At 32.6% G+C, this 23,989-nt stretch overlaps 4 protein-coding genes across 6 annotated transcripts; all 4 read left to right on the top strand.

The window, feature by feature from the left end:
* Positions 1–4,699: 4,699 nt before the first annotated feature.
* LOC123201035 (VQ motif-containing protein 4-like) lies at positions 4,700–5,729 on the top strand. Its single transcript, XM_044616480.1, has 2 exons — positions 4,700–5,405; positions 5,619–5,729. The coding sequence occupies exon 1, from the start codon at positions 4,796–4,798 to the stop codon at positions 5,381–5,383; it is 588 nt and encodes a 195-aa protein (XP_044472415.1). The 5' UTR covers positions 4,700–4,795; the 3' UTR covers positions 5,384–5,405; positions 5,619–5,729.
* Positions 5,730–9,200: 3,471 nt separating this feature from the next.
* On the top strand, positions 9,201–12,046 carry LOC123200061 (ER membrane protein complex subunit 4-like). 2 transcript variants are annotated; one of them, XM_044615157.1, is made up of 6 exons: positions 9,210–9,434; positions 9,544–9,600; positions 10,444–10,597; positions 11,255–11,352; positions 11,460–11,525; positions 11,766–12,046. In XM_044615157.1, exons 1-6 carry the CDS (start codon positions 9,306–9,308, stop codon positions 11,802–11,804), a joined length of 543 nt encoding a protein of 180 aa, XP_044471092.1. In that variant the 5' UTR covers positions 9,210–9,305; the 3' UTR covers positions 11,805–12,046. The 2 variants fall into 2 exon arrangements, with proteins under 2 accessions (XP_044471093.1, XP_044471092.1); XM_044615158.1 differs by lacking the exon at positions 11,766–12,046 and having other exon boundaries at positions 9,201–9,434; positions 10,444–10,689; positions 11,460–11,489.
* A 1,710-nt stretch (positions 12,047–13,756) lies between these two features.
* On the top strand, positions 13,757–14,432 carry LOC123200397 (probable steroid-binding protein 3). The gene has a single exon (XM_044615562.1). The coding sequence runs from the start codon at positions 13,893–13,895 to the stop codon at positions 14,193–14,195; it is 303 nt and encodes a 100-aa protein (XP_044471497.1). The 5' UTR covers positions 13,757–13,892; the 3' UTR covers positions 14,196–14,432.
* A 3,831-nt stretch (positions 14,433–18,263) lies between these two features.
* LOC123200996 (probable folate-biopterin transporter 2) lies at positions 18,264–23,208 on the top strand. 2 transcript variants are annotated; one of them, XM_044616435.1, is made up of 5 exons: positions 18,266–19,241; positions 19,874–20,133; positions 20,902–20,997; positions 21,070–21,240; positions 22,391–23,208. In XM_044616435.1, exons 1-5 carry the CDS (start codon positions 18,875–18,877, stop codon positions 23,000–23,002), a joined length of 1,506 nt encoding a protein of 501 aa, XP_044472370.1. In that variant the 5' UTR covers positions 18,266–18,874; the 3' UTR covers positions 23,003–23,208. The 2 variants fall into 2 exon arrangements, with proteins under 2 accessions (XP_044472369.1, XP_044472370.1); XM_044616434.1 differs by having other exon boundaries at positions 18,264–19,241; positions 20,902–21,240.
* Positions 23,209–23,989: the final 781 nt, after the last annotated feature.

Below are 23,989 nucleotides of genomic sequence, written 5' to 3'. Positions count from 1 at the left end.
GTATTTAAAGAAGGATTAAAGCTAAACTTGAGCTAAATTACCAAATTAAAAGTCTGGTTTGAATATAAAATATTAAATCGAACCAAATTAACTTGATTCAAATCTAATCCATAGACGTCAATTATGTTAAAAAATATTAAATATTTTGTAATTTTAGAAAATGCATCACACACATATATTTATATATAACACTTGAATAGTAAAGGTGAATTAATTCAAATCGGTTAAGTTTAAATAAAAATTAATTTAAATTTAATTTGAATCTAAAGTGATCAATTTGAATTAAAATTCAAATGATAACTAGTAATATTTAAGAAGACAATGAATTGCTGAAAAAAAAATAAAAAAAAAAGGAATTTATGAAACAAATGCGTTCTGACAAAGAATCATTGACAAGTCTCAAACCCAAACTAAATTATCGAATCAAAATTTTAATTTAAGCTCATCTCTTCCAAACCAAATATCAAATATGGACTCAAACCCATCACCCTCCAGCCCTCAATGGTTCAGTGAACTAATTTTCGAGAATAAGTGACATGACATCTTTTTGTTTTATTATTATTTTAATTGTACTTTAATGGTGTAACGGAAAGTTATTGACAGCAAAGTTAAAATATTACGCCTAAGATGATAAGTCATATTCCATGAGATCTGTAAATTATTATTTTTTCTTAATTTCAAATAATAATACTATCAAAAACGTTATCGTTTAATAGTTTATATATCCATAACACTATTTTAAAATCCGGATCCTGTTTTAATCTCAAGATCAATTATCGGATCAACCATATTATCTATTTTATCGATGATATTATTCAATTTTTTAATGATATTATTTATTTTATTAATTCTTTTTTAATAATATTATATATTAAATCATACAAATTCAACTCAAATTGGATATATAACTTCGATGCAAGTTTGAACTGACGGGCCTGTACCTATTAAAATGTTGGGGCGTCTCTCTCAAGCCCTAGTTAAGAGTTGTGAGTTTTCTCTCTTGTGAGTTGACTTGATTGCAGTTGCATGGATCAGTTCATCAATTATAATCTTTGTTTGATTGATTGATGGATTAAATTTCTTGACTTAGAAGCTGAAACCCAACATGCACCCACTTCTTGTTCTTCCCTTTGCCATCAAGCTCCCCAAGCTACCACCCATGCTTCAAACTGTTTTGAAGCATCAAATTTTACCTAAAAGTGCAGAAAATGACTCTTTTTATATAACAAGTAGGCAATATTTAAAAATGTGCCACTGTAACCAGACAAGGACACTGTCGGCCTACCTAAGGGTTTGTCATCCTCACCTATTGTGTGTAAACCTGGTTGAAATTTCTATTGTAACTTCCTCCTCGTCTTTTCATTTTTCTCTACATAATTATTTTCTACTTAGGTGAAGTGCCAATTTTTTACACCCTTTACTTCTTCTTCTGTGACGTAGAACCCCACTTAACAAAGTTTAATCACTCGATTTAAAATCAGATCACTAAATTAGTAAATTTAGAAAAAAATAGTTTGACAATTAAGAGTGGATTTAATCTAAACTAAGTCAAATTTGGGGTTAGTTTGAGTCTGAATTAAAGCTATAATATCTAGCTTGAGCTTAAGTTTGTTCGAATTGATACAATGTATCATCAAAGGATTATAGGTGAATGAATGGTATCATCGGAGGGGTGAATAACATCACCAACAATATGAGCAATGTCAACAAATGAACAAAATGAATCAATCTTGAATAGAGTTAGAGCTCTAGGTCAAAATCGACTTATTTGAGTTGAGATGTAGATTCAATCCAAGCTAACGTAGATCAAATTCACCTTTACCAATAACCCAACACTAACTCCAACTCGAATTAGGAATTATGAATTTGATCTAAGCTCGAGTTAACCCTTGACTCGATTCAATTCGGTTGAAATTCACCCCTAAAAGAATCGCATTTGGTAAACTTGAACCACCTCTTTGAGATGAAGCCCAACCACTAAGTAGATAAACCTCAGGGTGATTAGTCCAACAACCCACCTTTAAAGCCTTTCATTTCAATACAAATATATCAAAAAATATTTGTATATACATTCAAATCTATTTGTGAAATATGAAGTCGAATTTAAATTTTTTAATTTTACGTGTGAAATTTTACATCATAACTAGTTGTTTTTCGAGAGTGGTGGGTGACACTCTTTTCTTCTTTAAATGGCAAGCAAACAAACAATTATGAAGAACAGCATTATTGTTGATAAGATAACTGATGTTTGGAAAGATTTTGGTGATGTAAAAGTGAGGATTTTATTGGGATAAAGTTGGAGCAAATGGGATTTGGGGATTTACTTGAAATGTGATAAGAGATATGTATAATGCAATGCACACAGAACAACTGCTTACATCAATTATCAAGCAAAATTGCCCTACCCCTTTGTTGCAAGATCAAAGCCTTGTTGACACTGACCCTTCACCTCCCCGTACCAAATTTAACACTTCAATCTTTATCAACCCATGTCACCTTCTCCCTTCTCAATAAACCTTTTACAGGTAGTTGGATTATTTTATGCATGTAAGTTACAATATTACATACTCTTTAGTATGTTTGATTTCTTTCTTGACTATGTTAGGAAACGGATTAAGCAAAAAGAAATTGATCGAAAATCAAAATTAATCACACTAAATAAGGCATATTTACGTGTTTAGACTAATAATGTCTACGTCCACGATTGTACTATGCTTTTTATTAACTTTAGGGTTATAAGATACAAGAGATATAACCGTATATTTATGTAGAAGTCTTATACTTTATAATAATTCCATGCAAATCCTACAAAGATGTCTTATAGAGATGATCAAACTCAACATTCCAACGGAGTATTGACTAGTTGAAAACCTTTTCGAAAACATTTGTGTCATTTGGTTATAAAAAGAGTTGCTTGAGCTTAGAATAAACAAGTCGAGTTCTAACCAATGATTGAGTCTGTTTTAATAAATGAATCAAATTCAAATTAACTCAAATCAAATTTAAAGTTAAATCATATTAGCAGAGTTTGAATCTCAATTTATTGATCTATAGCTAACTTTTGGATTTAAGTTGATTCAAATATTCGAGTTCAAACCAATAGACCGAATTCAAGTTAAATTACTTTGAAGCCTAATTTGAGTTTTAACTTGTTGATTTCGAGCTCATTATTTTAAATTTGAGTCACTCTTAAATTGGGTCTCGATCAAACTTAGCCTAAATCGTATCTAGCCATGTGCAGAATAATTGAGTAGCTAGACATGTCATTATTTAAAAGTCAAGGGGACTTAAATCTGAGGGTAGATCTAATCTGAACTGGCTCGATTTGAATCCATAATTTGAGTTGGAGCTCCAATTCAACTTGAAATTAGCTTGTTTATCTACTATGTGACATTGTTGATCTCATCAGTAATACTATACACTTTTCCAACAATATTATTCACCTTGTCAATAGTCATTTAATGACTTTGTGATTAACTCAAATAAACTTAAACTAATCATAATAGATTCGATCCTATCTCGAATTGGCCCAAGCTGGACTTAGTTCAAATTGAATGCACCCAAACTTAAATTTTAATGGAATGTTAGACAGATGAAATCCAATGAGTATATCTATTAGTACCTTACTTTTGGGTACACAGTGTTAAGTATAAATGGAGTGGCTGACTGACCAGCTTCATGCAGAGACTCTTTGTTATATCAAATTAGCTGAAACGTAATCGAATTCAAGACTTTGTAAGTCAAATTGTATAGCCTGCAGTTTCATGCAAATCAAACATGCATGAATGCATCTATTCAGTTTTCAGCTTCAAATTCTGAATGGAAAACAGTTGATAATGGCTGATATTTTAATCTGATTCTACGATTTGATAAAGTTTCCACGTTCGAACTCCATTGTTGAAACTGAGGTCAAGCAATTTGAATCATATCCTATTGGACAGTTTAGTGGTTCTGTTTGAACATGAATATTATAATTTATATAGACGATTCCTAAAGGCATTTTTGAAAATACTTTTGCTTTGCATTATCCATATTGCTATTTCTGTAGCAATTGTAGTTACAGTGGATACGAGTTAAACTGAAACTAACCAATGTCATTCCAAATTTTATTTAAATTCAAAATAGTTAGTTTAAATTAAAGTTTAATTCAGTAAAATTAATTATAAAAAAAGAAGAAAAATCGTCAATGTAAGTTTTGATTCTAGTAAAGAGAATAATTGATTTGAGCTCGAATCTACTGTTACTTGTCAATTGTAGACATGCAAAAATATCTTTGTAGAAGAAATAAAAAATGTTTAAATTTTAAATCATTCTGAACACTAATAATTAAAATAAAATTAGATTTAAACTAAATTAATTAAATCAATTCATTTTCGTTATACATTTGATGATATAAATGATCTCGTTGATAATAATATTATTACTCTTATCAATGATCTTTCAATATCATCTATGAGACATCCAAACAGACTAGGAGTCGTATTCAAGCAACTATTATGAATTTAAGCCGCTCAGCTTGAATCCAGTCATACTTGTAAACATACAATAGAAAATTCAATCAATTATTTGAGAAAAACAATGTATCCAAAAGACTCGTCTCCTTATAATAAGTCCTCAATACATAGTCAATAAATATAAATATAAATATAAATGTACATACGAATACACACGGACACAGTCTCTCAAGCTGACTTTAAATTTGTTTCTGTCTCCCATAATCTTGAACAAAAAATTCTTCTCTCTGAGTCAGATAAACACATCAACTTCAGTTTCTCTCTTAACTTTCTCCAACAAAATGGAAAGGCACCGCCACCATCACCACCACCTCCACCACCACACCATTATTTCGTCGCCGTCATCGCCGTCACCAACTACTTTTGTTCAAGCAGATGCCAACACTTTCAGAGACTTGGTCCAAAGGCTGACCGGCTTGACCAGTTCCGACTCTGAAAAGCTACCCGTTACTACCCCCGGCCCTTCTTCTCGACTCCCTTCTAAACCCGCCATACCACTCGACCCAACCGCCCCGCGCCGGTCGCCTTTCAAGCTTCAAGAGCGGAGACACACCACGAGAAAGCTCGAAATCAAGCTAGGCCACACCACTCTCCGTACCCCAACAAATCATTACTCTCCACGCCAAACTCACCGACTCGACTCACCGATTCCTAGCCCAGTAACCCCACTGGGATCCGATTCTCTGTTTTTCCCCAGCTCAGGTACTGCTTCACCTTCCTCCCCCGCTCTTTCAGAAGAAGAAAAAGCCATTGCTGAAAAGGGTTTTTACTTGCACCCATCGCCTTTAAATACACCAAGAGGAAGCGAGCCGCCGGAGCTTTTGACTCTGTTTCCACTAACCTCACCCCGTCAGAAAGCTCAAGATTAGGGTTCATGTCTACGTACAACAAGTAAGAACACTCGTTTCCTATATAATATATATGAAAGTTGAGAATTATTAGATCATGAAGCTGTGTTTTTTATTGTCTTGAGATTAAAGGAAGAGTGATGAAATGGGTTCATTCATGTATATTTCTATGTTCTTTGTCGAATTCGATCGTCTTCTTCTCTTCTGCTTTCTGACTGTTTCTTCTTCATGGTGGCCTGTTTGCTTCAACGGGAAGATGAAGAAGAAGAAGAAGGGTAAAGAGAAGGGCAACGAACGGCAATCTTGGGCAAACTGATATGATAATGATTGGGATTTATTATTAATATTAATTTATTTGGAACTGGTTTTTGACTTTTTCTTCATTGGATCTTCAATTCTCCTGCAATCATTACTATTCTTTCTTTTTCCAATTAAATTTTTATCCATTTTAATTTAATTTAACTCAAAATAAAATTAATTTAGAGTAGGATTGATCAGTTGAACCAGTTTGATCGAGCCACCACGATGGCTAGCTTGGTCTGTGATGATGTTTAAATGTATATTAACCATTGGAACATATTGATTCGTAATTGAATCTGATAAATGATATCTGATTATGTTTATCTCTAAATTAATTGGATCAATTCATTACAACAATATTATAACATTTAACTATATTATCATATCATAATTTTATTTAATTAAATATTATTTAAATATATTTTTAAATAATTTATTAATTCAATTATCGACCAGATCAAGTATAGTTCGAACCATTCCCTTGATGGAGTCAAGTTCCATGCCTTAATGTCAACTTGCAAACCAAGTCAAATTAGACAAAGAAAAATCCTCACTAAATTCCTTGGGACCAGCGGAAAGGAAATCCTCACTAAATTCCTTAGAACTATATAAGGAAAACACTTGGGTCGGAGTCAATCTAGACCTAGTTCAAAAAGGGATAATTTAAGATCGTAAGGTTAATAAATTGAAACTCAAATTCAATTTAAAAGTAATTTAAATTTAAATTTAATCCAAATTATAGTTGAATTTGAATATTTGTATCAATTTAAAATTGGACTTGCTTATAAAAATAATTTAATTTTTAACTTAAACTCATTTTATTTGAATTAAATTATGATTCAAATTCAAATAATTTGGGTTAAATCTATTCTGAAAAATGCCCAAGAATTTTCTAGTTTAGTTTTATTACTTGAGGTTAAAGAATTTATAATTGTTTCCTACCTTTTCAATATCATTTGAACATTAATTTATAATCATTAAACAAATAGCAATTTTACCTTTTATTTATATTTAATTTTCTAAAATAACGAATTTTTAGTTGCTCTTTGGTGGGTCCAATGCAAATCATTGGCAAATATATCCGTTAGATGGTTCAGAACCGACGGCTGAGATCTTCTTATAGTGGCATGCGATGCAACTGTGTAGAAAAAATTCTTCCGTCTCCGCGTGCGTGACATGAATCACACGGTTGGAATTGAACTTCTAATTTTCACAACGTAACCAAATGGGTCTTGACTTCTATGATCTGTGAAGGACCACCACCGACTGGATCAGAACCGTCCATCTTCCAATCAATCATTGCTAAATTGTTACGTGATGATTTAGAGATAAATTATTTCGTTTTTAATTAAAAAATTAAGGATAATCCTATTACACATAATTTTTTTAAATATATATATTATGATGTATTATCTAAATACTTAATTATCTATTAAAAAAATTGTATATAATAGTTTTATTAAAAAATTAAATATTAATTAAAAATGATGGAGATAAGAGATGACAAAGGGTTGTGAAGAAAGCGGCATCGTCTTGGGGAATAACTGGCCAACTTGCAGGTTGTTTCGGGGATTGTGGGTAAAATTATATTATTATAAATTTTTATATAAATAAGCCATTATATTTTTTGTTTTATTTATGTAGCCTATTTAATAAATAAGAAACGATAGTGTTATCATTATAGTAAATATTATTAATTAAATCACATAAAATTGTTTTTTTTTCGTGATTAATTTTTATTTTCAATTTTATATGTCAATTTAAGGGTGGGTTCAATTCTTTGATCCGGATTTGGGATATAGAAATAACTTAAGCGAATCTAGCCTAGAAATACCTAAAAAAAATTTAATAAATACACAAACACTGTATCTTCTTTGTCAAGTCTTCTTCGAAGAAATCTTCAATGGGGCCAATGCCAACAAAATTAATTATGTGTTCCATTATATTAGTAAACATAGGATTGAAAGTGGTAACCAGGGAAGCCATTGACGAGGAAACTGGGAAAAGATTACGGGTATCGTTGTTGGCACGCATGTAAACATGCCGAATCAAGATATGTGGAAATTTCGCAAAATTTCTTTGAAACTTGACTATTCTGCTTGGGTGGAGCCCAATCACCAACCCGAGAAACTTTAAGGATATTAATCCATCAATTCATTGTTAAAGTATGTTATTTTAATTGATAAATCAAAATATGATAATATATGCTTTTAAATATATCTATAAAATATTTAGGTCTCTAACTTTACGTTTGAGATTTCATAGATTAACCATTATAAAATAGATCCGAGCAAAATAAAATTAAATTGAGTATAGAGTCGATTTAAATATTTAAATTGATATACAGTATTATCAAAAGAGTTTTAATTGAATACACAATATTACAATAAAATAAATAGTATTATTAAATAAATAAAATCATTAATCTCATTACGAATTGTCGGTCTGACTTTTAATTTGAGAGAAATTTATTCAAATTGAATAATCTAACCAACCCAGGTGGAAGCTCTTCCTAGCCAACTGTTTTACCCATAGTGGGTCATTCATTTTTCTTCTTAATTATGAACCCTTTTGAAATTTTGGTTAAAAGTGTATAGTGGGCTTCACCATTATCGCCAAAAGCTAGCTAAAAGCAATTCCATCCCCAGCCTCTATGAATCATCGCCAAGAAGAGTAATGAATTGGAGTATTGTATTCCTGGACTACCTAAAGTTTCATTTTTTCTTCTACCCATTTATCATATTTATTCATAGATTTTGATGCTTAACTGCAATTCCTGACTATTATAAGTTTGATTTGTCTTCTATTCCAAGCACGTGTTCACACTTCGTACCTTTCAAAAGCTATAATATAATAATATAATATATTCATTAACATTTGCCTAACGCGGTTGGAAGACTCCAATTATATTTGACGGGTACAAATTTTCCATCTTGATTACCACAAGTACACATGGTCCCGGGTCATGTCGGGTCAAGTTTGACACAATCTGTTGAGTCAATGTTATGCCAAAATTTGTGAAAAAAAAAGGTTTTATGGACTATACTAACTTATAATATGATAAAATTTATGGTATAGTTCAAAACTTCTAAGTCGTATTTTCTTGAATTCATATAGATTTATTAATCATATTATATATTTATATATAATTATTTATTTATTTTGTCATATTTAATCAACTTGTAGAACAAACCTTAAAGCCCTAACATAGTTTATATATATTGTGAATATGCATTATATGACATAATCATATTATTAATATAAATTAATACAAATTTTTTAAAGAAGTGATAAAATGGTAGAGGTATTTAAGAAAATTTAAAATTTGATAGATTGTATAATATATGATAATGTGGTAATTGAAATTATTATTATTACTATCACAAGCGCGTATCCTATGATTGAATATGTAATACATTTAAAAAAAAAATTAATTTTTCCATAAACTCGGCCCAGTCCGGCTGTGGTTAACTAAATCCGAGTCCAAATAAGTGTATTGGCTTGGCCGGCTCCAAAGTTAAGGTCGGGTTTGGGAAAAAATTTTAAAAAGGAAAAAAGAGAAAGACTGTTGAAATATAGCATTTCCTTCCAACAATTAAGAGAAGAAGCTGAGCGGAAAGAGCAGTGGATTATATCGAAACTAATGGAGAAGGGTAAAGCAGTGATGGGCTCGGGGCGAAGATGGGCAATTGATTTCACAAACAATTCAACCACGCCGTCCTCACGTGATATTCCTGATCCTCCTGGCTTCACTCGTGCTTCTCAAGATCAGGTTCGCCGCCTTCTCTTCTCTATCTTTTAGGTCTATCTATTTGTTCTCTTAATTTTGTCTTGTTTATTTTGCATAAGAAATTTACTTATTGAATTTGAAATCTTATTAGGATGATTCAACCACCAGTCGCCAAAAGAAAGATGCCGAAGCTAATTGGAAGGCTCAGGTAATTTGCAGCTTCTGATACAAATGGTGGGTATTAATGAGTACGAACAAACTTGCCAGTCACCTTGGTAATTTTAAATTTAAGCAATTAGATCACCTGATCATATAATTTGTTTGTATTCATTAATAACCAATATATGTAGTGTTGCTCCATTTAAATTTATACCAGTATATTTTGTTTGATTAGGTTAACTGCTAGATTTCCACTCGATTTATTCAATTCGGTGCATTTTTGGGTTTGGACTTGTGCTTTAACTAATTTCAAATTCTGTTGTTATTTGGGAATGGCCAAAGAACTATTTCCCACCCAAACTATGCTGAATTCTCAAAGTTCCTCCCGTTAACTATAAAAATACTGTTTACCCACCCATGAGCAGTTAAAATTAACGGTAGTAAGAGTACAATCGTCATTTTATATTTAATATTAAAAATAAACTTAAATATGATTTCATTTCCCTCTGTAAAAGTTTAAAAATTAACTTTTCTCTCCTAAGTCAAGTTTGAAAATATCGCATTTCCCCCCTAAGGTTTAGTTTCAAAACGCATTCACTTTCTCCGGCGCCATCGCCGGCCGTCTCTCCCTCCCGACGGTTTCTCTTCCACCGACAGCCCACCTCAACTCCACCCCAACCCATCCGACGCCGAGAAATGTCGTCTAGGAAGGGAAATTGTCATCAATTAATTAGGTTATTTTGATTTAGAGATAAACTAAACAATTAGATTAGTCTAATCACATTATGACATATCACCATGCTTATATGCTAGCCATCTTTTGTACATGTAGTATTTACAATAAAAAAATTTGTTGTTTACTAACAAGATTGGTGTTCTTATTTATATTCAGAAAGCTTGGGAAGTTGCACAGGCTCCTTTCAAGAATCTGCTAATGATGGGGTTCATGATGTGGATGGCTGGAAGTACTGTACATCTTTTCAGCATTGGTATTACTTTTTCAGCTCTCTGGCAGCCTATAAGTGCTCTTCAAGGAGTCGGAAAGGGTAAGCCCAATGCTAGTGATTTGTATAATGCAATTATTTTCCTCTTGCCTACGCTAAGTATTTATCTATGTTCCAGGACTCTTCCATGTCAGGTAAGCATACTTTTGTTGTTCAGAGATTAAAATGTTATTGGAGAGGAGTTGGAAGAAATCATGTCGTTTGTATTTATTGTGATTGCCATGTGTTTGTGTCCACAAATGTTTGGCCCTTTTTTCTCTGCTTGCATTCTGAAAGGGCTATTTATATGTTTGTTGGGAATACCGTGTGAGTTTTTAAGTGTAAGGTGAAGTTATGGCCAGGGAATGCTTTCAAGATATATCATGTTTCTGTTCATCTAGATTTTGGATCTGAATAAATATTTTTATTTTCTTGTAAAATGTCATCGACATGTGGGAGATGGTATATTTTATTAAAATTTTGCACAAGTTCATTGTTTAATCTTGCATCTTACTTGAAGTTCTAATGTCTACCAAAAGACTCCAACCATGGGATATCAGCATATGCGAACAGTTCCCCTAGTGTTTTAATAGATCTGTTTTTTTTTTTTATTGGTTGGTGGAAATTTTCATTGTTACCAAATGTATACATGATTTTCAGTGTCTTGAGCTACCAAATGTCTAAACATTTTCATCAAGTTCATTTACTTTGATTTTGCAGTTTTTGAGCCTTACAAAGACAGTAAAGTTGATCTTTTGGGGCCTAAGCTGCTTTTCATTGCCCTTAATTTGGGAGGTTTAGCACTTGGTGTCTGGAAGGTGAGATTCATTTTACCTTTACATTTTGAATGGGTTCTCTCTTCCTGAAAATTAAACATCAAGGAGCTAATTATTGTTCTTATACTTCATTTATTTGACTTTGACAGCTTAACACGTTGGGGCTTCTTCCGACCCATGCTTCTGATTGGGTTTCATCGTTGCCCCCGGCTCAGGTTTAATTCTTCTTCCTTACCCCAAATCACCTACCTCTGTACATGTGAAATTGAAAGGAGCATTGGAAAGGATTGTATAGTCTGCCGAAAATGTTTAGAGAGGCAATAATCTGTTGTGGACTTAACAACCATTTATGATGCTTTTATCATGCATAAATAAAATTTTGGGTGATTTGTATGTATATTGTTGGTTCTTTTAGAGTCTTCTCTAATGCCTATTGCTTTCTGGTTAATTTTCAGGAAGTTGAATATTCAGGAGGCGGTATTCCTCTTCGTTAACGTTCTTGTTCGATTTTAATTTACAAGTATTCTTTGAGAATTTTGTGGAGAGAATTTACAAGAGCTATTGAAACTTAAAAGGTATTCCGGGTTGAAGGCTTGTTTGTGTGGTGTGGCCGCCAGAGACATTGCAATACAAGCACATATTGTTGTTTTTAGTCTTTTAAACTGGTTTTTGTAACACTTACTATGACTTGGTAGATATTATTATTGACTCCCATATTCAGATGGACCTTTTTCAACTAAAGGACTTCAATTTTCTTCCGAGCGTTGAAATTTATGGATAGCTGTTTTGTCATTTCATGGAATGTCAGTCTAACGTTGTATGATTAGAAATCGGATTACAAATTATAAACATGAAGCTGACAATGAATCTGGCCTTTTTATTTCTAATCAAATTGGGACCAAAGGTAAGAATATCATCGCATATATTTGCATTATGGCAAGGGTGGATTCAATCATGAGTTTGGGGTTAGGTCAAGTTTAGATCAAATTTATAATACTCAATTCAAGTTTAAGTTGGTATGTAGTGTTGTCTTGGGGTATACAATATTGTTTGAGGGGTGAACAATATCAATGATCAACGATGAGATGAATAGTATTATTGATTATACAAACAAGTCAATTTCGAATTGATCTGAACTCCAATTTTAAGGATAACTTATTTCGAACTACGCTAATTCAGATAGAATCTACCCTTACTTTTATGTATGAACTTTAGAAAGAACGAAAATATATTACAAAATTTTATATCTAGGTTTGGATTTAATTTGAGCTGAGCCTCAATAAAGTTCAATTCGAGATCAATTATTTGATACTTGAATTTAGTTCTAAAATAATTTAATTTTAGATTTGATTCAAACTTTTCAAACTCAATCATTTGGATTAACAACTTAATTCATTCAATCTAAATTTGAAAATGAGTTCGAACAATTTAGATCAAATCCAATTTGATTTCATTATCTTGTTTGTTGACTACTAGTCATAAAATAAGAGAAAGTGAAATATTTTTTGGATAAAATAATTGTAGAATGGGAAATTAATTACATCAGATACTAAAAGGAACTTAACCATATTTTTGGGATTAAACATATATGACCAAAATCCTTAATTTAATACCAAAATTATCCTCGAAATTTTCTATATAAACCCCAACCATGCCTCAACAAAAATGCATCACAATTAATATTTGTCAATGTGGGGTGTTATTAGATAATTGACCAAGGGGCAAATGATTAGTATTTCATGCAGTGTTTTGATATTCAATTATACAGGCGTTAAATTGCTAGTTTAACGTATGAGAATAAATTGATATTTATTAAATTTTGTATCAATTTTAGTTGAAATACTAATACTTATGAAACATAAAATAAGCTTCAAAATGAGTGTAATGGGTGTTTTATTATGTGGAGGTAAATTGATGTTTTTCAAATTTTATATCAAAAATTTTAAAATATATTTTTTTTATGATATCTAATAAAACTTTAAAATATGTTTGTCAATTAGAATCTTATAATGAATATTTCATCTAAATGCTTGTGCATGGTCACCTATGCCTTAAAATGGCACTTGAAAGGAACCTCATTTCTTTGAGCGGCTCGTCTCTTTTTTTTTATGCTTAAAACTATTTTTTTATAAGAAATAAAATAAAAATAGGTCAATTATCATAACATATGTTTTAATTGAAAAATAGTTTAAAAATTTAAAAATTACATATAAAAAAAGTTAAATGAAATATTTTAAAAGTTGCCCTGTAAAATTGGTAAATATCATAAAACCCTCAAAATTGAAAAAAAATTAAAATACCCACCACCATGCGTGGTGAATCGCAGGAAAACCCCAGCAAGCGCGCCCGCGTGATTGATTACCAAAAGCCCCCCGTATACTGAAACTGACCCTAAACCCCCCACCACCCGATACTCGTGTGGCCCACCTGGTTTGAATTTGAAATATCACAAGTGCATCCGTCTTCAACTCTTCGACTCTTCGTCACTTCCCACCAGGCGTGATGAGAGAACAAGACAGCTAGTATCCCTGCTAGACCATCCAAAGATTCCGAACTAAAGAGTAACAACAACAACAACAACAATGGAGTTCACGCCACAGCAGCTTCTGCAATACAACAGTACCGACCCATCAACACCCTTCTACGTTGCCATCAAAGGCTGCGTCTTCGATGTGACAACTGGCAAAACCTTTTACGGCCCAGGCGGTGCGTGCGCCATGTTCGCAGGCAAGGATGCAAGCAGAGCTTTAGCAAAAATGAGCAAGAACGACGAGGATATCACTTCCTCTCTCGATGGTCCGTCCGATAAAGAGATCGGTGTTCTTGCTGATTGGGAGAAGAAGTTCGAAGCTAAGTATCCGGTTGTTGGTCGTGTTGTTTCTTAATGTTTAGGCCTTTGTGTATCATGTTTATTATAGTTAAGCATTATAAGCATATAAATAGCTGTGTTTTTGTGCGTATTGGGATATTATGTGCTGGAATGTCAGAATTTGTTTGGAAGATGTTAACTTTATACTAAAGCTATATGGTTGTTGGGTTCGAAGGACTGTGTATGAGTATGAAAAACTTGCTGGCGGTGTAGTGAATAAATGGATTAATAAAATGAATATGGGTTGTGTGAATTTGGCTTTCTTGTTCTTTATATTTCGTTTGCTATGCAGTTTGCCCAAATTTGTTTGTAGGATGATTCATTTCATTCTTGCAATGAATTTGGGATCCCTGTTGGTCTCTTTGGTTTGCCAAGATGCATCTGAATCTTAGTATAGGTAGAAACTGTGTGGATGCATAAATGTATATGAATAAAAGAGGGAGCAGTGAGTTTGGGATTTTTGTTCACTTTCAAAAGTTATTCATAGGGTGACTGCCTATGTCTAGATATCTGAAACTCAGTGATAGACTTGGAAATAAAACTTAGAAGGGTCAAAGATTGTTTAAAAATAAAATATAAGAAAGTCAAATAAGAAATAATGAAATCTAAAGAGGGTTAATGTAAAGTTTTAAAAGTTATATTAATATTTTATATATATTAAACTAAAATTTTTTGAAAGTCAGCGGTTCAGCTGATCCCATAGATCCTCTTGGGTCTACCACTGCTGAAACTTGATTCTGCTGATATTTTGAGAGGAGCTTTAGTTTCCAGGATGTGTAGTTATTCTGATTGATCTTTTGAGAGTAGCATTAGTTTCTAGGATATTGTAGTTATTCTGATTGATCCTTTGGGGGGAGCTTTAGTTTCTAGGATGTTTAGTTTTGCTGGGTTCTTGTGTATTGGTTGGTTGTAATAAGGATTTTAGAAATTTGCAGGTCTAGTGTAAGAACTAGTGTATGTTGTTGTAGTATAAAGGAAAAATTGGTAGGTAAATAAACTGAGATAAGTGAATGTGGACTGTTAACAGCTGTTTCTTATGGGTGTTCTATTCAAAGGGATTATGGTGTTTTTCTTGTTCCACTTGTGTGCCAGTAACGTGGAAGATACAATTTAATAATAGATTGCATGTGATTTTATCTTTGATCGTCTCTGATTTGAATACACACTGGCATTTGAAGCTAGAGGACATCTTCTCCGACTTCTTACTGTGACTGTGAGGTTATGAGGGTGAGCCTCATTAAGAGTACTGAAGAAAAATACTATATATAGTAGTTAAATTATTTACTTGAAATTGGCTTAGATCTTATTTTGAAGAATATCAGTTGAGTTGGATTTTCTTGACCTAGTAGGGTTCAGTTGTGGTCTATTTATGGCCCTTGTTTGGCTGGAGTAGCAGTATTGGTTTCCAGAGGTGTCCATACTGAATAGTTATTTCTTTCTCTCTTTTATGTTGTTAGTTTTCAGAGATCTTTTGGTGAGGCAAACCTTTCTTTTACCAGGAGTTTTACAGTTCATGGATGGTGGAAGCAGGTCTCAAATAGAGCCACTTTACTTGATTGGGCTGCCTGAATGTCTAGGACAAGCATCACTACCTGGAAAAATACATCGAAAATGAAGCCATCAAATCAAGAGAATCAGCAGCTACATGAAATGGGGAAGGATACCCTGAATGCATTTTCCATATTGCATCTATGACTGAAACCGGTTGTCATCTAACAGTTGGTGAGGAATGCCGACACTGGCGCTCAGATTTTACACTAGGTAGTATTGAACAGTAAAATTACCATATAGATTTAGATTTGAACATTTTAATGCAAGATTTTGATATTGGTTTTGTAGCCAAAAATTGCTTACTTTTGAGGATATGTTTCGTTAGTGAAGTGATATATGTAGCAAAATCATTATAACAAGTTCTTGCACGGAGATTTGTGATGATGTGTTTATAGCTTTCTAGCTTTGGTTAGGGAAACAAGAGAAGACTCTGCATGAACTTGTTCTGAGCATTATATTCATGTCCTTGCTTGTCCTCTGACCTTCCACAAAACCTTGGTGATAACATTTCCCAGATGGGTCATCTTTCAGTGAATGAGAATCCTGTGCCTTGGAAAAAGTCTTTCCATTTTTGTCATATCAATTGAGCTATAGAGTGAGCAAATATCAATCAACCATGAGCTCGGCTCAAATCCACAAAGCCCAACTCAAGTTCGAGCTTGTTTGAGCAGTCAATGAGTTTGTTAAAAAAAAAAAAAGATTTGTTAAAAACAAAAAAATAAAGAATTGTACGGAAAACAAAACAATTGAAAAGTTGTTAGAGAATATGAATCTATTAGTAACTTGCCTCGAATTTGAATTGGGGCTATCCTAATTTGATTTTAATTTGTTTGAGTCAAATATTGATCCAAATCTGAGCCAACTTAGATTGAATCTAAAATTCTATTGGATTGTCGGACATAGTACCTATCACTATTATCTCCTGGCATTTGCTGAACTTGGAATCAACTGGTTATGTATAATGAAAGCACATCAACTCTTCGCCTTTTACAGGAAAATGCCTTATCCTGATTTTAATATTTGCAAATGTTAAAAGCAAGTTTCACATCTCATCAGGCCTTGCTTCAATGCAATAACAACAAAATTGACAAAAATCATGCCATGTTGGGAAAGTTCATCATTATTTAATACTAAATTTGGGCATGATTTCAACAAACATAAATCACCTTTAATAAAATCTTTTATAGGACATTAATTTAATTTAGAGATGAATTTGAATTGATTTTAATTTTAATTTGAATTTAAGTTTAGTTTGAATCTAATATAGTAAATTTGAGTTTAACTTATTTAAATTGATAAACAATAACACAAAAAAAAAAAAAAAAAAACAAATCATTGGCAAAGAGAGTTAACATTTAGAATTTTAAAATGTTATTATTACATGCTAATGTCACCGGGTCAAACATCCAATCCGGATCTTAATACCTTGCTTCAACATAATATTTATTGTAAGATTACGCTACATTTTTACCTAGAACATGTGTGAATTGCAACCAATTAAAGTCTAGAAATAATTTTTTAAGGATCATCTAACCATGGTGAAAGTAAAGAGGACCTTAAAAAGGATGAAAATGAAAGACTATTTATTTATACAAACAAAAGCGGAGAGTGACATGAAAGCTGTCTTGCTGTTCTCTTTGGGAAATCCACAAACGTTGGAAGTGAACACCTTTTCAGAAAGCCTTTGGTTCATATGCTCACATCTAATGGCAACAAGATCCACAGATCTTGTCCCTTTAACTTCATAGGACCAATTATATTCAGCCATGTGTTTATCAAATCTTAGGCTGAGCTGAGTGCTTGATGATGAAATCCTCCCTGTTTGATTATCCACTAGAGTAAATTACGTTTTCCCATCCAATGGTTGGTTAGTTCCAAAGCATTTTCCCATCTTTTTTATGCATAAATTATATTTTCTCCAGCAAAATCAAATCTGAATTAATGGTTAAAAAAAAAAAAAAACGTCATATTATTCAAATTTTAATTAATATTATTATTTTTTTCACCCTCACAACCTTTTTTCTTAGATATCCATCAAATCTTAGTTATTACTCATATTTTCGATGACTCATTTTTTATATTGATTTGACTTTCATACTCATTCTAAGTGTTGATCTCAATATTGTTGGTTTCTTATATATTTTTAAATTTTTTAATATTTAACTACAAATTAAGGTTTACGTCGACTTAAATTATAGGATACAACTTCACCATTGAAATATATATTCTACAACTTCACCAATGAAATACATTTTTTCATCGAAAATTATGACAACCAGAGTTTTCACCATTATTATAGAGATTTTATTGTAAATTTTTTAACTTTTTAATGGCCAAACTATTATGATTAAAAGTTAAAAGTGAGACCTGAAAAAATTATTTTTTCTAATTTATCTGGATAGTGAAATCACTACATTATACTATTTTATCCTTGTGATGTTAATTTTCTTCTCAACTAAGTTTGATTTGGAGTGAAAATTGTGGTATTTGAATTTTTTTTTTTTTTTGGGGTGAACCTTACGTGGGTACCTTGCTCTAATCTTAACACGAGTACGACATTCAACCCATGTTGGGTCTACTTCTCTTCAGCTCTTTTGATTGGTGCTCTCGGCATATCTGGTGAGCCTCGCCGTTAATTTGGGAAAAAAAAAAAGAAAAAAGAAAGAGGATTTGGACAAGGAGGCTACTTGGTTAAGAGTCTGGTTGGTCAACCAAGTAACAGAGAGAGACTCTTCCCCTACCTTGAAACTATTGTGTTTTGGATCTGCATTGAAACTTTCTTTCTCTCGCTGCTTTTGTATTTTGAGATCAGTTTCAGAGAAGCATTTAGAGCTCAATTATAGTATATTATCACTTGGAAGAAGTTTCAGTCTTGTTCATCAACTGGGTGTGTTCAAAGTAAGATCAGAAAGCACAGATTTTTTGAACTGAGTTGATGGTTATCTGTTTGCTTTTATCTGTCAAAGATGCAGTTTTTGGAGGAGTTTTATTCAGTTTCAAGGTGACTGGTAGTTGAAGCACATAGTTTTTATTGAAGCTGCTTTCAGTTCTTTTATGGTGAGGACTTTAGGTAGAAGATACTGGATTTAGAAAGATTTATTTTTGGGAACTGGGTTCTTTAGATTTCTGTTAGGGAAGCATATTATGGGGGAGGAAATGAATCTGGAAGGCCCTGTAGAGGCTAAAGAGGAAAATGAACCCCCAAAAGGAAGCTGCTGTGAATGTTTTTGGATTCCAATTGATTGGATCAAAATGCTTGCCACTGAAATGCACTGGACTTTTGTGTTTGGGGTTGTGGTTGTTTATGGAATCAGCCAAGGATTAGGTGGAGCTCTTTTTCGTGTTGGGACTGAGTATTACATGAAGGATGTTCAGAAGGTGCAGCCTTCTGAGTCTCAGGTCTATTCAGGAATCACTTCAATTCCTTGGATTGTCAAGCCTCTTTGGGGACTTCTCACTGATGTTCTCCCTATTTATGGGTACAGAAGACGCCCTTATTTCATCTTAGCTGGTAATTTTTAAATTATTGTTCTCCTTGAGTTGAGAATATCTTAGCTTAGGAAATTGAGATTTCATACTTCAATGTTAATAGATTTAAATTTAATTTATGTTGATGCTAAAAATCACACATTGAATTAGGTCAGTATAAATCTGTTGTTTCCCTCTCCTTCGTAAGGCCTTTTTGAAGGACAAAACCATGAGATCAACAAAGAGTAAAATAGACAATACCTTACGGCTTTAAGTAGCCTTCTATTTGCAAATTGATGTAACATCAATAGTAGTGTCGATTATAGTGATGATGTCAACTACTTTCTTAAGCCTTAGACTAGAGGCTCGTGTTGATGTTGATGCTAAAAATCCCACATTGAACAAGGGCAAAGGGCCTTGAGTATATATAAATTCATTCTCTTTTCCCCTTGCAAGATGCCTTTTAAGGGAAAAACCGTGGGACCAACAAAGTTCAAAACAACAATACCTTGCGAATTTTTTTTACCTGCTATATGAAAATTGAGACAACATCAACAACTTATATTGCATAATAGATCTTGTCCTGTATTTAGCTAGTATCCTTGCAGACTGGATGGGTTGTGTTGTGATTCATAGAATTGGCTCAGCAGATACTTCTTTCTCTGTAAATTTCAGGTTTTCTAGGTGTCATCTCTATGCTAGTGCTGTCATTACTCCAAAATCTGCATCTTGCATTAGCTGTGTTGTCATTAACAGCAGGAAGTACTGGGGTAGCCATAGCAGATGTGACGATTGATGCGTGTATTGCACAGAACAGCATTAGTCATCCTTCTTTGGCATCTGATATGCAGAGCTTGTGTACTCTATGTGCTTCAATTGGGGCTCTTGTGGGCTACTCCATTAGTGGCATTTTTGTTCATCTAATAGGACCTAAGGTTAGCTTCTGTTTCGACTACTTTATCTGAATCTCTTAAATCAATTGTTTTCTTTTGATTTTAACAAAGAGATAACAATTCTTAGAGCATTGAACTATCACTTTCCCTTATTGAAGAGATAAAACTTTGTTTTTTCTTTCTACTATCAGATTTTCTTATTAAAGAGAGCAAACTTTCACAACTTTTTATTGAAGTGATCAAACTATCACTAGGTTTCCAATAACATCAAATATGAATGATGTAGTAATTATTTTTGTTAAAAATGCTGACGCTGACAGTGTGTACTAATGTGTAACATTTGCAAGTTACAAAACCTTAAATTATACTCTTTCCTAAAATTCAATCATTAAACAATTGAGTTTTGCTTATTCTTTTTGGATTTTGTGGCCTTCATGGAAAAAAAATTTATGAAATGGGTTAACTTAGGATTTTTTTTGACTTGCAGTTGCTCTTCCTCATAGAAGCCCTGAAATTGTCTGCGTCAACCAAAAATTTTCTTGGTCAACAATTATGAATTAATACAAAATTTCATGTCATTAATTTTTAACAATTTTACAGGATAAACTTGTGTTTGTGTGACAGAATATAAGTTTGGTCCTTTCAATAATAAAATTGAAAAGTTCAGTCATTTTAATTAAAAAAAACAAAGTTTAGTCCACTCAATAAAAAAAAAAGAATAGTTCAATACCATTAACAAAAGTACCTCTTTCATCCATGTAGTAATATGATTATTCCACTCTTTGGAGATATTTTCATCTTCCCTTTCAGGGAGTCTATGGCTTGATGACAATTCCATATGGACTTGTCTTTCTAGTTGGAATTCTGCTCAATGAGCCCCAAGTACCAGACTTCAATTACAAACAGGTAACCGTCATCACTTCATCTTGTTTTTACTTGATAATACATTCATATATTAATTCTATGTTTGTGGCTCAGGTGAACCAGAAGTTTCTTGATGCTGGAAAGGCTATGTGGACAACATTAAAGTTCCCACTTGTATGGAGGCCATGTTTGTACATGTATCTGTCATTTACATTGAGCTTGAATATCTATGAAGGATTGTTCTATTGGTATACAGACTCGGAAGCTGGTCCAGCCTTCTCCCAGGTATTATGTTTTAACCTGTGAACAAAAACTGAACATTAATTTGAGATCATGCATAATATATGTAGAAAATGGATTAGAGATTGTGAATGAGATCAATAAAGCAAATAGTCATACAATAAAGAAAATAGGACGCATAAATTATCTTGGTTAGCTTAAAACTGGGTTTAGTCCAATAGAATCAATATTATTCAATATTTTCTTCCCTCTTCTTACAATGAATATATTTGCCACAAAATTGATATTACACATATAAAAGAATAATATATTTTTATATATTAGGATTATCATTCTTAAACCAAACCTGATTAGGATCTTTTTAGTAAACCAAACATTTTTAAGATTCTTATTCATCAGGGAAATCCTAATAATGATTCTTCATGAGATAAATTGAAATCGTAAATAGCAACTAGCGTGGATAGGGGTGTAAATGAGGTTAGTTGTGTAATGTTTGGCTCAAGCTCAACATATTAACATATATATAGTGTTTGAGCTCGAGCTCAAACCTAAGCTTTAGACAGAAACAACTGACTCAATCTTGGTTCAAAGTTTATTTAACCTTTTAATTTTTAAAAAATTACATTTAAACCCCATAACTTTATTTATCACTTATTCCCCTATATTCAAAGCTAAGAGATATGATTTTAATAGTGTAAGTACAAGATTTAAAACTTTAAGGGCTTATTGATACATTACATGAGTCAAACTGTGAGCTCGCGAGCTTAACAATCAAGCCAATATTAAAGTCAAACTTAGCTCAAAATCCAAACTTGAGCTAGGATCGTTTGTAGCCCTAGGGTAGCATCTAGCGGATAGCACCCTATTTGCTACATAATAAGTAGCGGGTAGCACACTATTTGCTACATGATAAGTAGCGGGTAGTTAAACACAACTTACCAGTTTAGTGGTTGGGGCCCCGCCCACTTACCAAACAATGCAACTTGTATGCGTCAATGTAACGTTTTATAGACAAAGTGGTTGCCAATTCCAACAAAATCCATGGTCAATCTAAATAATTCTTACACATTAAAACCTGTATGAAGTTATGGATTAGTCATGGTGTAAGTTGCATCTTCTATAATTGCACTTAGTAGGTGACTAATATTTCCAGGAACTCTGATAAATCATTACTTGCCTTACATGCTTAATGCAGGAAACTGTGGGATACATACTCTCTATTGGTCCAGTCGGCTCCATGTTGGCAGCAATACTGTATCAGAATTCTCTGAAGGATTACCCTTTTCGAGACATTCTATTCTGGGCTCAATTGCTTTCTGGTTTATCCGGAATGCTGGATTTGATGCTGGTTTTACGGCTGAACCTGGCTTTCGGCATTCCAGACTTTGTGGCCATTGTCATTGATGAAGGTGTCTCAAGAATGGTTGGCCAAATGAAGTGGATGCCTCTCCTTGTGCTCAGTTCCAGGCTCTGTCCCTCTGGCATTGAAGGAACTTTCTTTGCTCTTCTTATGTCCATTGACAATGCTGGACTCCTGTCATCGTCCTGGCTAGGCGGCCTGCTGCTGCATGTGTTGAAGGTCACAAGGTCCCAATTTGACAACTTATGGCTGGCAATTATAATCAGAAACATATCAAGACTTGCTCCACTTTGTATAATATTTTTGGTGCCCAGAGGTGATCCGGATTCCTCCTTCCTGCCTGATGAAGTTCCAAGTTCAGAAGAGGCCACCTGCGACAGCGATCAGGAACCTGAGAATATTGAGCTGGTAGCCCTTGTTAATGGTGTTGATGATGATAGTAGATAGCATGAACAAGACGGCAAAAATTTACTTGAGACTGAAAGGAATCTGAATTATAAACATTACACAATTGCAAGGCAGCCTCTTTTTAGGCCCTTCAGTAGCCATACATTTATTTATTCTCAAATTCAACCTGATATCAAAGCTATTAACATTAATTATTAATACTATGTAACGACTGGCCTTTTATTAAAGTATATTTTTAAAAGTTAGTTTACCTCGTATTTAAAGTAGATAATATTTTGATTGTAAGTTAAGTTGTAGAATTGGATATCATAGTAGAAATGACAACATCTGATGGTATTGAACAATCACATATTTTTTTATAGAATGTATCGAATTTTGCTTTTTTCTTCTATTGATGAAATTGAATTTTTGAATTTTTTTATTAAATAGACCAAACTTTCGAAATTTTTTATTTAATAGACTAAACTATCACTATTTTTATTGAATATTGAATATACCAAACTAATCATTTTGTTTTCAAAGCAAAACAAAAAAATATTTATAGTTGTGTTTGTTGGATAACTTTAAAATATTTTAATTGAATATGTTTTGGCAAAAAAATTGTATTATTCACTTTTAAATAGGGTTGGATTCAATTTGAGTCATATTTGAATAATGTCCAATTTAAGATTGGTTCGAATTTAAAAGAGTTAATTTGAACTTGACTTAAAAATAATTTACTTTATATTTGATCTAAATCAATTTAAACTCGATTCGTTTGTAAAAATAAATTCAGTTTTTAATTAAAATTTGACTTGTTCTATCTGAGCTGGAATTCAAATCCAATCCTATTTTTGTAAAGCAAATATTCAAGTTTATATATTTTTAATTAAAAAAGAATTAAAATAATGGTAAAATTCCGCTTCTAAAATATGGCATAATAATAAGCTAAATTTTGTATTTATTTGGAAAATATAATAAATATTATCAACTTAATTAAATGGTTTGGACTTATTATTTGGACTTTATTGGGCCAAAAGCTGAACC

Source organism: Mangifera indica, chromosome 17 (assembly GCF_011075055.1).
Source record: "Mangifera indica cultivar Alphonso chromosome 17, CATAS_Mindica_2.1, whole genome shotgun sequence".
Taxonomy (NCBI): domain Eukaryota; kingdom Viridiplantae; phylum Streptophyta; class Magnoliopsida; order Sapindales; family Anacardiaceae; genus Mangifera; species Mangifera indica.
The sequence above is the reverse complement of the archived record's forward strand: the minus strand, read 5'-3'. Positions and strand labels throughout refer to the sequence as shown.